Genomic DNA, 16,252 nt, shown 5'->3' with positions numbered 1-16,252 from the left:
TAATAAGATCAATACCTTTCTTATCATTACCTGTGATAATCATGTCATCAACATATAACAACAAAATTGTTATGTATTCATTAGAAGATTTAACAAACAAAGCAGTATCTATGTAACATGAGGAAAAACCATTATCAAGAACTACTTTGCTGAAAAGATCATACCAAGCTTTTGGTGCTTGTTTAAGACCATAGAGAGCTTTGTTCAATTTTAGAATATTTTCTTTTTCAAGACCCGGCGGAGGGTCCATAAGAACTTCTCCACACAGAGTTCCATTTAGGAACGCATTTTTAACATCAAGTTGATATATCGGCCATTGTTTGATGGAGGCTAAAGCAATTAAGGTTCGTACGCTAGTCATTCTGGCTACAGGAGCAAAAGTTTCTTCATAATCAATCTCATATTCTTGGGCATAGCCTTTTGCAACCAATCGAGCTTTGTATCTTTCTAGAGACCCATCACATTTGGTTTTCACTTTATATACCCATCTACACCCAATTGCCTTTTTTCCTAAAGGTTGAGGAATAATGCTCCAGGTTTGGGCTTTGTTAAGAGCCTCTAATTCGATTTTCATAGCTTCAATCCAATGTGGATGATCTTTAGCTTCCTTGAATGAGGTAGGCTCATGATACGAATGTATTAACATGAGACAAGTCCTATAATTCAGAGAAAAGGATTCACAAGACACAAATTTTTGTGGTGGCCTACTAGTACGAGAAGATCTCCTAGGTGGATCGTTGTCAATAGATTCTTCTAAGGAGAAGTCTTGAGAGTATCTGTCAATAGTAGGTTGATGTTCATTTCCTAACCGCCGGGTATATACATTCATATCATTAAGGTTTTCATTTTGGGAAACATTATCATGTTGTGGTATATCATTATAATGTAAGATGTCATCACAAGTAGTATCACAAATAATTGCCTCAGGGGACTCAATTCTAGGAGCTAAGTCAAATAGAAAAGAATAATCGATGTCTTCCCTAGATGTGTGGATATCAAAACCATTTTGTTTCGAACATCATAGCATCTATAGCTTTTTTTATTCTCACCATAGCCAATAAACACACATTCAAGAGCTTTAGGTGACAATTTATCTTGTCCTTGACTAAGTACAAAACATTTGCACCCAAAAATTTTTAGTCTATTAAAATCTGGAGTAATTTTAAATAATTTTTCAAAGGGTGAAACATTTTTTAAAGAAGAAGAGGGCATACGATTTACTATATATGTTGCGGTAAGAAGAGCTTCGGCCCAAAATTTTTTAGGAACATTTTTAGACACAAGAAGAGTTCTTGTGGTTTCGATTAAATGTCTATGTTTCCTTTCCGCAAGACCATTTTGTTGCGGAGTTTTAGGACAAGATCGTTGGTGCAAAATTCCATTTGTTTTAAAATAATTTTGAAAATCTTTAGACATGTACTCACCTCCCGAGTCAGATCTAAATATGGCTATATTGTGTTGAAATTGATTTTGAACAAGAACGTGAAATTCTTTAAAATTAGTGAAGACATCGGATTTATTCTTAATAATGTAAACCCATATGTATCTAGTAAAGTCATCAATAAAAGAAACATAGTAAGAATAGCCCCCTTTGGACATAACGGGTGTCGGTCCCCATACATCGGAATGCACAAGTTCAAAAGGTCTTTTTGACACGAAATTACTATGTGAATATGGAAGAGAGTGAATTTTCTCAAGAATACAATCATTGCATGTAAATATATTTGTATTACAAAATTTTTCCAAAAACGAAAAGAGGTACAACTTGGAAATACTAGGGTGTCCAAGTCTCTTATGTCAAGTCTCAATATCTTTAGATTGAACATGATTACAAAATGATTTGGATGGCAAAGACAAAAAATCCATATAATAAAGGTCCCCTCTTCTATGGCCTTGCCCAATCCGCTTCCCGGACCGGAGATCCTGCACATAGCAATGGGTTGGTGAAAAAGAGACATTACACTCAAAATCGGTAATTTGAGAAACGGAAAAAAGGTTTAGATTAAGTTTTAGAATAATTCGGATATTGGGAACAAAAAATCCTTTGTTTTGGTCATAAGTTTTCTCAAGATTTCCAATGCCTTCAACATTCAAGGATGTTCCATCGGCGGTGGATACATATGATTTAAATTTATTGAGACTTGGTTTTGACAAAAGTGATGCATTTGGAGTCATATGGAAAGAGGCACCCGAGTCAAGAATCCAAGAAGTCATACCTGGAAAGGAGGAGATGGCGGCACTGGAAGTAGAAGGTGAAGAGGATGATGTAGAGGAGTTCATTTTTATAAATTGTTGAAGAGTTTCGGTTAGATGAGCGATGGACTCCTTTATGTCACCATCCTTCTTTGAATCTTCATTGATGATTGGAGGAGTTTCACCCACGGAAGCCACCTTCTTTTTGAATTTAGGGCAATCGGGACGAATATGGCCCTGTTCATTACAATTATGACAAATGATTCTTCTTCCTCCACCACCATTGTTCTTCCAAAAATGTGGTGGTTTATATGATCTTGCATTGTTGCCGGGTCTAGACACGGCATGTACTCCATCAACATCTCTTTTCAAGGCCAAACGGGTTTCTTCTTGACATAAGTCAGCCAAAATATCACTTAGAGGAGTAGAGGCCCTATGAAGAAGAGATCCTCTAAGTTGCTCAAATTCGGGACGAAGCCCATGAATAAATTGAAAGAACCTCTATTTTTTCATTTGCTCTTGTCTCATGGCAATAGCACTTCCTTCCCATTGTGGTTCGAGAAGAATAAGCTCATCCCATAAAGAGGATAGGGCACTATAGTAGTCCCTAATACTCATAACACCTTGCTTGGTAGCTCTTACCTTTTCTTGTAGAAAAAAATGCCTAGCAAGGTCTCTTTGGGTGTACATGCCTTTCATAAAAAACCAAACTTCATTAGCCTTCTTGAATTTAGCAAGATTTGCACAAATCTTCAATTCGACATTATTCATGAACCATGCTAAGATTTTAGCATGCTCACTTTCCCAATCTTCCATTTTAGAAGAGTAATCAAGAATAGTCTTTTCTTTTTCTTCTTCGTTCAATGTTTTTTCCTCATCTCCTTCAAACTTAGTTAACTTCAATTGTGGTTCCAGAATGGTTTCACATACGTAACCCCAAAGTTTTTTACCTTTGAGATTATTTTCCATAGCGGCCGCCCACATGCGGTAATTGGTGTAAAACCCACAGTTTAAAAAAAATTTAATTGTATCAAACCCAGGCCGGGTCGAGTCCGGACCCGACCCGGGCCCGTCATCGATAGGGTTTTATAACCCGACTCAGGACTTCCCGAGCGCCGCAACACCCCCCCCCCCTCCACCTGCGATTTCGGGAGGATATGGGAAACCCATCGGGGTTTCCCCTTTCATCGCCCCCCCCCCCCCCCCCTGAGCCCTTTAAGACCAGCGTAGGAGGGCGAGGGGGAGGCACACCACCCTCTCCTCCCTCTCGAAGCTCTTTGCTCCCATTTGCGCCGGCCCTCTCCTCCTTCCCTGCGCATGCCACCAGCGCCGCCGTCGCTGCGACCCACGCCGACGCCGACCACCGCCTCCCAGGTACGTCGTCTCCACCCTCTTCTCCCCCCCCCCTCTTCGTCTCTCCCTCCCTCTTGGGGCTGTCAGAGAGCCGGCAGGGGTCCAGTCACCCCTGCAGCACCCTTTTTCCCCCTTTTTGGGGTCGCCGTGACTCTGTCAGGCAGGGGCTGAGACCCCTGCCATTAGTCGATTCTTCAGGCAGGGGCCGAGGCCCCTGCCATTTCCTTTTCAGACGAGCAAGGGCCAAGGCCCTGCCGTTTATATTTTCGCTAGGCAGGGGCCGAGGCCCTGCCATTTTCCTATTTTGTCAGGCAGGGGAAAGGGCCCCTACCATTATTCGTTCTTCTGGCAGGGGCCTCGCCCCTGCCAGTTCCTTGTTGGGTCAGGCAGGGGCTGCAGTCCCTGCCGATTGCCGCTTTGACTGGCAGGGACTGAGGCCCCTGCCATTCATTGGGTTGCAGGGGTCGAGGCCCTGTCATCCAGCTTTGTCAGGCAGGGACCGAGGTCCCTGCCATTTTGTTACTCTTGTGAGGGAGGGGCCGAGGCCCCTGCCGTTGCCTGTTGTGTCTAACAGAGGCCGAGGCCCCTGCCATTCACCGCTTGTCAGGCTGGCAGGGGCAGATGCCCCTGCCATCCGTTGTCTTGTCATTCGTGGCAAGGGTCGATGCCCCTGTTGTTCGTCGTTTGGTCAAGATCGTCGGTCACTACCGTTCAATTTCTTTTTCTGTTACGTAGGAACCTTGACCCTGCCACTCATCAGTTTCCGCCGACAGGGCGGGTCTTACCATTGCCCTTTTGTTCTTTTGACAGCTATGTCATAATAATAATACTCACACTTTTGCAGACTTCGCATCGAACCCCACTCTGGCTCCGCGGCCTAAGCCTCGTGTCATCTACACCCGTAAACGCACGCAGTTGCACGACATCCCGAGGTAGGGGAAAGTCAGACGAGGATTTTGGATGAATAAAATAAAAATCAAACTTCTGAGATAGAATAATTATTTTACATACATGCTTATCTGAAGAAGTAATTAATTTATGATTGGCTGGTCAGTGTTTTACTTGTTCTGATTCTTTTGAAATTACATGCTTAATGTAAACTCTATGGGTAGACTCATTCTAGAGAGAATCGAGTAATTTAATTGGCATACCTGCTTACCTGTAGGATTTCTTAACTTGTGATTGTCTGTTCTGCATGCTTATTCTTTTGAAATTGCATACTTAATGTAAACTTTGTAAATAGACTCATTTCTAGATAGAAACCCACCGCAATTGCTATTGTAACCGGACCTTAAGGCAGGAACGGTATAAGTTTACAAGAGGTAATGAAGTACCCTGAAGTGAGCAATCAACACCCTATAGATATTAATGAGATAATGTCGGCCTCCACAGGTCAATTGCTCAAAGAGCAATACTTGTCATGTATGAAACAAAAGAATCATAAAACATTAATTGTTACCAGCTCATCATAGTCGTACCTCTAGGGAGGTACAATCGTACTTTTTGAACAAGTACGTCCCATGTGGGTTACGATGGTTGGAGGATGAGGTTGTAGCAACCTCGATGCGTGCATTTAGCATAATGCTGAGATCACATAAATGGTGATAACTCGTCTTCACAGGCAAGATGCTCGAGTGAGTCTAATAGACCAGAGCAAGTAGGATGGGGCGGCGGTTAAGAAACCCCCGTCGTACCCATTCGACCTTCACGGTTCATCAAGGGAGAGGATGGATGGTACAAAAACTCCGATGGACAGGTTGTTAACAACCACCCCACAGGCAAAAGACTCGGCTTCCCAGTCATCAGAGTTAGGGGAAATGGGATTACCATAAATTATCCTAGGTGGTAACTCCCAAGTACTTTTGCAGAAGTTGGATGCATCCATGGGCCACGAATGCCTTTGGGGATTTACTCTCTTGGTCACTGACCGTCCCCTTAGGAGAGGACTCAGTCAGTCATCCGGGTTAATGAAAACACCTGACATAATAAACCCCCGGATCGGTCTCGGTTGTTTCTACGTTTCGCGTCTTTGCGTACCCACAGGCCAGTTAATATCAGAACTTAAAGATTATCTTTTTGAATAGTTGAGACTTACACTGCTTGAAATGCTTCAAACAATAGCTCTTTGCACATATTACATTTGTTAGAATAGATTACAACTGTATTGATTGTTTTAATATAACAACTGCTTATCTCATGAATATCCTGCTTTATTTTCATTCTACTTATCTATTCGTGCACCTACTGGTTTGTTATGAAACTGACCCATTTCATGGGCAGGTGAGGAGTAGGACTTCACAGACGGCCGATGGCGTGGTACAATATGGCTCAAGATTTATTTTCTTTCTGCTGGCAGCTTGACTCTGAGTTTTAGAGTTTTTCTTTAGATTATGAAACTTTGGAAAAATGCTCATTATGTAATAAACTGCAGATTTTTAATCTATTACCTTATTTCCTCAATTCATTTAAGTGGTTGTTCATGTGAGTGATGGTTTTTCAGCTAACGTACCCAGGATTGTTGACTTGTGCTCCTTTCCAAATGCCTTCTGTTGTTTTTTTTTTAAGTAAAAACTTTAAATCTTTGAAAGGTTTTTCGATAATGTTTTCGAAATCACAAGTCGAAATTTTGGGGCGTTACAATTGGTCCCATCCAATTTGAATGAGAGATCGATTTTTGCATCTTTGTTGGCCATTTATAGAAAAAGAATTTTGAAGACAAGAGAGAGGAGAGGTATTACTTGTCAAGAGAGGATCCGATGAAGCCTTCTCAACCAAGGCTTTGATACCATGTAATGAAGTGCCAAATGAGAGAGACGAAGTCTCCAAGAGAAAGCACGCACATACACAAGAGGCCACTAATGGGCAAAATAAACCACCAAAAGTGGTCAAACACACAAAGAGGTAAAAAAATATATTTCACTCATAGAATGTTTCACTAGAAGCTTGAAGAATACATGGAGTCATGCCCCTTATTTATACAATGCAAGGGACCCAAGGAGGGGCTCCCATAGAGTCATTGGAGCCCCTCCAACGGTCATATTTATGACCGTTGGAGGGATCCAATGACTCTATGTGGACCCCTCTCAAACAATAAAAAAAGGAAAACTAAAAAAGTAAAAAAAGAAAATAAAAGGAAAAAGAAAAAGAAAGCATATCAAGGATATGCATGTACATGTGAAATGACAGAATTATCCCTATCGGGTATTACAAAATAAATATATATATTTATATATATAGATAGACACATAGACATATATATATCATATATATGTGTATGTGTCGTAATCTATATATATAGATATATATATATATATATCATATTTTAACACTCCTCACTAGGCATCTGAAGCTGCGAAAAACACAAAAAGTAGGGTGTCAGAATTCAAAGAATCCTGCGTATGAATCCCTCTAATGAAACAAATAAGCATAAAGAATCCAGATACAATTCATGCAATAATTTAGAGGAATGCATTTGTGACAAATTCATAATTCAATTAATCATTTATGCAATAGGGAACAATTGTTAAGCATGAGGGACAACTTAATAATCAACAGGAACCACAAGTTAAGCAATATAGACATTTAGCATGCAGTAGGGAAGAAACATCATGCATTCATCAATATATCACAATTAAGGGAATAAGTAAATATGCATAATCTAATGCATAGCAGAAATATACATGATTTCAATACACATGTATGAACACATTATTATCTTTAGTCAAGTTTTTTTTTTCATATGCATGTCCCTATTAAATGCATACAATTTAAGTTTCGCTTTTTAATTTCTCACGGATACACCAAACGGGTAAAATCTCTGAGGTCAAGTTAGGTTCTCAGGGTAGCTTAGTACACAATTTGTATTTTATTACTGGGTTCCAAACTTAGCACTAGGCCGAAACAGCGTTCGAAACATTAGACCACCCATCTAATATCGGGGACACCAGGGACCACCCATCCACAAGTGTCACTTTTCTTGGTATACCAAAATAACAGTTATGTCTACACACCACCCCCAGGCAAAGTGGTGGACTCTCTCTAAAACCATGGTCAGGAGAAAGAACCTAAATATCGGGTTCACGAGCAATAACAATGCACACAAAGTTTTTGTATCTTTTTTGTTTCCTCAAAACCGTAACTCCAAGAGTCTCATACTCCCGACGAGACATCTCAGAAGGTACATTACACTATTCTTTTTCTTTAAGTTATTATTAATAGTCATTTCATTAATTTGCAATTCGGCATACCAAATTAATATCACAAATTCGCATTTCCAAATGTGAGGCTCATCACGGAACCACCCCCTGTGGAAAATATAGAACAGTGCAATATAGAAAACAATATTAATGTGATTTTTGCGATGCATGAAAAGCAAGTAAATAAGGAGCAACCCAAGCTCGAGGCTCATCAGGCCCACCATGATTCATTTTGATCATCGATGCATCATATGCAAAACTCATAACATGTCAAATATACAATGATGTCAACATATTTTCCAATGCACATTCATATGTGTCAATTAAACAATATGCATGAGCTACCACATTAATATGCATGTGATCACTATTCATGTGCATAATCATTCCACACACATGCACACTCATGAATCATTTCAATTTGGACAAGTGAACAATTCATGCATTTATGTACATGAGAGACACACATCAATTCATGTATGCACGTGCACTTGAAGCAAACTTCAAGTAGCATAATACTTAATCATGTCACATCAATTCAAAGCATGTGAAAGTTTTCATTCACGTGTATTTAAACCCACATAAATGTACATAACCAAAAGCTTGAAATTTATCATGCATATTAAATGTTTAATTTCAGATTTAAATACATCAAGTGTTAAATATAATTATTTTTTCTTGAAGTTGGCTTATCAAGCCTAGCCGAGACCGTTGACTAGGGTTCAACCCCGACCCGGCTGAACTTAAACAGGCCACCCACCTGTCCAAAACAAAGTCCTTTTTATTTATAAAAACTTTGTTTTCGAAATTATATTTCGTACATCATTTTTTTTTATAAAACAGGCCAGCACCCTGAAAATAAAATATATATATTTTTGTGACATGAATAGGCCAGCACCCAGCCGACCCAGTCGGCTGGGCCTGACAGGGTGCCACATGGCCCAGATTGGGCCTGGGCATCGCCTGTCACAGGCTGCCAAGGCCAGGCAGTCAACCGAGACCCACTCGGCTGGCTGCCAGCCATATCGAACCCTTATTGATTTTTTTCAGAATTTTTACTTAAGTGCCAATATAAGAATCTTCCAAGTCCAGTGAAAATAACAAAATTCTAGAAATTTAATTATATAGTTGCACATTTTCATTTTTTTTATGTACCTGCACTAGAAACAAATTTGGAATGACATATTAGCATGTAATGAAACCAAATTACCTACATTGAACCCAACCTGGAAGTTTGCACATGCGACTGAATATTATATATATATATATATATATATATATATATATATATATATATATATATATATATATTTTTTTTTTTTTTTTTGAACATGGCCCAACCGACCTAGCTGGGTCTGTGTCCTACTGAACAGGGGCCAGCCCAGCCAAACCTGGTTGGCTGGGACTGAACTATCTTAGTTCAGTCCAGCCAACTGAGTTGGCTAAAAACCCAAACAGACCATTTTTTGCATTTAAAAGATCTGGCTAGGCAGGCCTGGCAAGCCAGGCCAGGCCAGCTGGGCCTGGTAGGCCTGTCAAGGCACTGCCAGGTTTGCCCAACCAACCAGGCTGCAACCCAATAAAATCCCAATTTTTTTTTCAATAAGGCGCCTGACCAGAATCTTGATTTCACCAAATATGTATGTATTAAAAGAGGCCACATCCAAGACTGCATGCCTGTTAAAAAATTAAATTTCGCACAGATGTACATATACCTAAATCCACCTCCAAAACATATGCAGTCCTTTACATAAGTGGGCATGGTTATAAGGCTCTTAGATTAGAAATACAAGGATTTATGAATTCATGTTTCAAAAGGCATGGTTAGGTAAACATACTCACGTATGCACAGATCCATGGTCAATTAAGCATGCTAATGCATGTATTCAATATTGTTTCCTCACATATTTACATGCCCCTACACAGTCCCTAAAATGGGTCATCCATGAAAATAGATAATATCCTACTGGGACCACTTAACGAACCATTCTTTTATCATTAAATAAATTTTGTTTTAGCATAAAAATAATTATGTACAGAATTTTATTTTATTTTTTGAAAGGATAAAAAGGATCAAGATCACATCCAACAGTTCGTTCAATGGAGAATCAAGTTTAACATAGAACAAGCAATCATTGGGCTATTTTAACATGAAATAAAATTCTGTTTTTCATAAAAAGAAACATACACAGAAATTCCTTTTTGAAGAGGTGCATAAAAACAAATCCATGGAAGACGATACTCATCAAAAGAAACCTCTAAATAAACACATCTACTACCAATAAAAAATTTGTTTTATCATGTACAAAAGAAAATCATGGAAAGAATAGAAAAATTCAAGAATACCATCATGGAAGAAGATCCATGCATCCTCCTTCATGTGTATTTACAAAAACATAGTTTTAAACACATTTTCCATGGATTTCCATTAAATTATTACATGGAAATCCAATCTATATCAATTTCTCACTTGATTCAAGAGAGAAAACTCATACCATGAATAAAAACTTGAAGAAAAATGATGGTGAAAGTTGAAAAATGTGGGTAGATGGTTGGAGAAGTCCAAACTCTTCCTCTTCTTCCTCCTTCCTTTCTTTTCCTCTCCTTCTCTCTCATCTTTCTTTTTTACTTTCTCTTTCTCTTTCATCTCTCTTTTCTTTGATCTATTTATAGAGAAATAGCGAGGACACCTCCCTTATATTTCCAGCACCTCTAGAGAGGTCCCATTTAGGACTCTCTCTTAGAATTTAAAAATTTTGGACTCTAAAGTTGACTTTTCAAAACTTTCCAAATTTTTAAAATCCTTTCTTAATCCTTCTTGAGTCTTCTTAGGTAAGTATGAGAACTCTTTTAAGAAATCCTATTCAGCCCTAAATCAAATTTTCGGAATTAATATAATTTAATTAATTAATTAATAATTATTTAATTATTTAATAATTATTTAATAATTAATTAAATAATTATGAATTTCCAAAGTTGGTTTAATTACCTTAGGAGTCTTTTTAACTCCAGTTAGCTATAAATTAAAGCCTTAAATTGAATTTATAACTACATTTTTATTGAACATGGATTTGGGTCCAGATCCGAATCCAAAATCCAAACCCATACCCAAAACGAAATTTGATCAAGATCTAGATTAAATCCATATTAAAATGGGTCTTAAATAAGATCCAAATCCATAATAATTCGGATCATATGCATTGGATACAATCCGATCCCCTTCGGATCCGGCTCGACAAACCGCCAATTTTTTGAAAAAATGCGATTTTCGGGCCAACCGGAACTCAAATTCAGAAAAATAAAATATCATTGTGCTCAGAATTCCGAGACGCTTCCAACGACATATTACACAAATATCAAATTTCAAATTTCGCTCAAATTTCGCCTGAATTTAAAGGTCGAAAATGAAACTCTTTCTTACGCTTCGATTGGCTCACCTCGACCTAATCGATGAGACCTGGGCCAAGCCCAAACTCAAAAACATCGGTCTAAGATCGAGGCTCAAACGATTTTTATTTCAGACTTAGACAAATTTTCGACAAAAAATCAAATTTAACTCAGTATGAAAATACGCGATATTACACGAAAACTCATCTGGACAGCTTATTTTCCCAATTCAAAATATGGCGCAAGTATTTTCCCTGCAGTATGAAACAGTCAACTAGTCTGTGTTCCCAGAGGCTTATCTCCCCAACCGTTTATCGAATCGTTGTGATTTTGGTGGCATGGGAAAGATAACAAACTCCTCTTTCTCTATTCTTTCTGCTGTTTTTCTGAATTTCCAGCGTAGGTGGCCGGAAAATAGGCTAAAACAGATGGAACATGGGCAGCAGCACCTGTTCAGTACTTGTTTTTAGGAACGCTTCTGGGGCCACATCTCGGCACCGGTCTGTCAATTTCTTGTGTGCCATAGACCGTCGGAAAGCTATTTTAATTCATCATCTTTCCTCTGTTTTGTGCTTTCTACAATTCATGAGTTTTCTGGGGCAAAATTCAGTAGCAACATCTGCTACTGTTTCTTGACTTAGGGTACATTAGAATGAAATGCAGTGCAACTGTTCCTGCCTTAAACCAGCTGGCAATACGTCTTCTGAAATGTAAGTCTTCTCCAATAAATCAAATCCTTTCACACAAAATGCCTATGATACAAAAATCTCACCAATAAATCAAGAAATAATTCCTTGCATCCAAGGAGATTTCCAATACGATGTAACACCTCGCACTTAGTAATCAATACAAAATCACATTAAGACTTGAACAAGATTACCAGAATACCTTTATCCATGTATAACATACTAAGCATTAAACTCAATAGTCATTCTGTAAAAATTTGGAAGAGAATCATGGAGTAACATCCTAAAAGATAATCAAATGCTTCACACCAAGAAGGTCAATAGTAGAATTATTTTTTAATTAAGGCAACAAGAGAAAGAAAATCTTTTAAATGATTTTGATTGTTGTATCAAAACTCAGTGAAGATATATAATGGGGTCGAATCTAGTTTAATAACTGACCATAGGCTATTAATGTGTTTCTATTCAAGCTCAAATCTGTTCGCACATATTATAAATGAAGTGACACGTACACGAAAAGAGGTCCCATGGCGCATGCTGTTTGTAGTTCTGTAATACTTATTGGCCATTCTAGAGAAGATCCAAATGAGAACTATAATTTATAAAGAAAACTTTGAAGAATAAAGGTTTAATTGTTAGTAGAATTAAACCAGAATAAATGGATGGAAAAGTTAGTGAAAAACAATGTTACAGTTAATATAAAATCTTATAACCCCCGAATACAATTAAGCCTTATATATCATATGTTGGATATAAAATACAAGTGTGAGATTGATATATAACAAGAAGGATTTTTGTGAAGTAGAGGCGTATTCTGTGACGAATAGGTCCTCATCCAATTGAAGGGACAATCTTATAAAGCTGAAAGAAGACAAGCCCAGTTATATAATGTCAAATATTGGACAACAGAAATACAGTGAAAGAGAAAATATGCCAAGGCATATATCTGGGGTTACAAAAATGATAGGATCATAAATGAAGGAAGCTTAAGCGTAGCAGCAAAAAGGAAAAAGGGTGAGGAGTGCCATGTAAAATAAAATAGGTGTATTATATGAGAAAATGAAACAACATGCTTAGATTAACACAGACTCTATGTGAAACAATCAATTAGAAAGATGACAAAATGTGGCTTGACACACAAACACAGAAAAAGAACTTGTACGGTGGAACACATGCAGATGAATGAGGCATGAGAGAAATGTTGATGAATATCTTTTCCTTACCATTATATTTTTTTTCCTGTTGAAAAGGATTATACAATAAGAAATGAAAAAGAATAGGAAAGCAAACAACAAAGGAAAAGGAGAGATTAGGGTCAGACAAGGAACAGAAAAGGAAAAGGATGGAAAACAATGGAGTGACAGATAATGGCTTGCCTGAATGGACCATGGCTGCTCTAATACAGTAACGAGAATTACAATAGAAGATGAGATGGAGTACATGTCAATGGTGGGCTCCAACATAAAAATGAGAGTAAATGGCTCCAATCACCACTTCCACTCTATTTAAGTGGAGAAAGGATAGGGAACGTTGGACTCGCATTCCACAGCAGTTCCTTCCCTGGTGGCATTAGCCATCAAAGGGATTTCTGCACCGTCAAATATCCTCATGCGCAAAAGTTAATCTACCCCGAAATTTATCAGTTTGTAAAAGTGAAAGATGTAGCATAACCATGTTATGAGAAGTTTCCCACATGATGAGAGATCATGCTGTAATAGAGTCGTCATTCAAGACAGAGAACAGAAGCAGATAAAGAAACCAAGCCTTCAATGAAAAGCATTTTTGAAACAATTATTCAAGAAACTCCAACAAGGATTCTGTGCAAGTATGAATAAGTTGATAATTGAAGAAAATCAAAGTTCAAAATAAAGGCAAGGGCCAAACAATGTGTCAGTAAATATAATATACAATTCAAGTACAAGAAAGAAATAGGTGAAGATTGTTTTAACAGCTTTGTAACTAACCAACAGTTACACAAACCAAAGATAAAAGTCCTGTGCTTTGCAAACTATATCATGAACATTGAGGTTTTATCAATTACTTACCAAGTCCAATTCTTTCACCAATTTGAAGATCTTCCCATGGGATCTCACATTCTGCAAATACTGGGCTTATTTTGCGATTACAACTGGTAGCATCACGCTGATTGTCTTTGATTATTTCTCTGCCATTCATGACATGGTCTTTTATGTTTTCATGACTACCTTGCAGGCAAGGATGTTTTTCGGTTTCATCATCTTTACCCATTTGTGCACTGTCCTCAGTTGTAACGTTATTGTCAGGATTTCTTTGGCATAAGTTGGAAGCAGGAACAACAGCTCTTGAATCAGCCATCTGAGGTATCATCGGGTTCATCCCATCCAAATATTGATTTTGATCATTTCCATGGCCATCTGTTTCTGATTTTATGCCTACAGCTGGAACAACAAGCATATTGTGATCCAATCCCACAAAAAGATGTGAATTTTGTATTCTTTCTGTTGACCTACTGTGTTCAAGATGTACTTCTTGCCCCACTAGTTGAGATAGATTTACATCAGAAAATAGATCTGGAGGAGGAGATGCCCCACTCTCCAATAATACAGCATGCAATTTTTGTGCAAATTGAGGATTTTGAGCAGCACTAATCACATACTTCGAAACATCTTTAACTTTCATCTGTTGAGCAGGAGTTTCAGCCTCTGTTCTGGCTAAGCTTTTACAAGAATCATTTAAGGAAGGAAGAAGCTTTCCAAATTCACGTTCAAATCTCTCAGTTTGATTGGTTTCAGCAAGATCCGCAGCTCTACTCACAGATTCAACAGAAACATCTACACTTTCAGAGGGACCTGAATTTGTTGCTGGTGGGCAGAAATTTGAATCAATTGAGCTTGTCTTGAGTATTTCATTTTTCTTTCCTGAATGATAACCATTGGTGTCAAGAGCCAAACATAAATCCCTAATGGTTTGTGAAACTGTATCTGAGCACATCATATCTGATTGAAATATTTGAGAATGGTTACTGGGAATTTCCGCTGGAATTAATGTTCCTGGGGCTCCCATTAGATCAATAATAAACTCACTGACAAAATGAAACTCTGTATCAGCTTTTATGCAAACATGGAAAAAGACTGAAAATGCACAATGATAAGGACAGTGACAACAACGCAGCTGCTTTGATTATTATAAATCACCTAAAACAAGCAGGCATAATCAAAGAATTAGCATATGAAACATAGCTATGTAGACAAAGATATGATTCATGGATACTAGATGCATATAGGACACAGGCAGAAATAAGGCACACAAGTGGAAATGACTAGAGCTTGAATGACTTCGACAAAAAGGCTTTCTATGATGAATTTCTTATTAGATGTTGCTTGGGATGGAGATCCTGAAAGAAGAAAGTGCATTTTTGTCTATTGTGTATTTTTGAGAAAAATAAATTTCCTCAAAAAACAGAAAACAAAGAAAAATAACGTGTAGCAAAACTGAGTACCAAAACTACAAGGATCTTGCAGGAATCATATTAAAACAATAGCACATACATGGTTTAATGAAATATCGTAGGAATGATGCTTTCGATTGTCTAATAAATCACTTAATGAAAGCAGATTATCTCCCCATTAATTCCACAACTTACACATAGGGGTACGCTACTTGATTGGATATAAAGGACTGGCTTCGGCTGATTGTGAACAAATAAATAGAGTAAAATGACTCTCTGTGAAGTCTGGAAGGCGACTTTCCACCATCAAGTAGGGTGTCTTCCCTCCGACTACGACGGGCGGCTTCACATCCGATTTGACTAGTGGTCCATCTGTCGGTCAGTCGGTGTAGTTCCCCATCCAGGAGCTACTTTACCATATTCTGAATTCAATGGTTTTAATAAATCGCCTATAATAATTCATCTTGGCCCAGATCTGGAAAGTTTTTGTTGTTTTAAGGCTATTGTCTTTTCTCCCGGTACCTTTCTTTTCTTAGAAAGTAAGTAAACAACATGTTCATCTCTTTAAGAAGAGTCTTGATCACTTGGACAGTGGAAATTATGAAGGTGCCTGTCTATGTAACACGGACTCTTCTAACAGGGCACCGCACCCGTGTCGCACCCGCACCCATGCGGGTGCGACACTTGGACTTGGATTCCTTTGTGTCAGGTAAAGTCAACCACACTGAGGTCCATTTCTGTCCAAAAGTAGATTCAGTTAACCCTAACCAAGTTCAATTTTATCTATATTATATATATAAATACATAAATGCACACACACACACACACACACACACACACATATATATATATATATATATATATATATATATATATATATATATATATATATATATATATACGCACCTCTCCACTAGTGTGATGTTATTTTTTATTGATGAGGAATAGCAATTGTAGATTGTTAATTTGATTTATTGCATGAATTTATGCATGATGAATTGATGATATGA

At 37.9% G+C, this 16,252-nt stretch overlaps 1 protein-coding gene across 1 annotated transcript in view; it reads right to left on the bottom strand.

The window, feature by feature from the left end:
• The window catches only part of LOC149815054 (serine/threonine-protein kinase EDR1-like), a 133,651-nt gene that overhangs the window by 78,658 nt on the left and 38,741 nt on the right, over positions 1-16,252 (bottom strand). The window contains exons 4-5 of the mRNA XM_089988684.1: positions 14,305-14,876; positions 13,861-14,232 (exon numbers count right to left, since the gene is read on the bottom strand). Coding sequence (XP_089844810.1) covers positions 13,861-14,232; positions 14,305-14,876 — 944 coding nt within the window. The remainder of the gene's footprint in view (positions 1-13,860; positions 14,233-14,304; positions 14,877-16,252) is intronic.

This window comes from Nuphar pumila, chromosome 15 (assembly GCF_984573655.1).
Source record: "Nuphar pumila chromosome 15, dmNupPumi1.hap1.1, whole genome shotgun sequence".
In the NCBI taxonomy this organism is placed as follows: Eukaryota; Viridiplantae; Streptophyta; class Magnoliopsida; order Nymphaeales; family Nymphaeaceae; genus Nuphar; species Nuphar pumila.
Note: the sequence above shows the minus strand (reverse complement) of the source record. Positions and strands in the feature narration are given on the sequence as shown.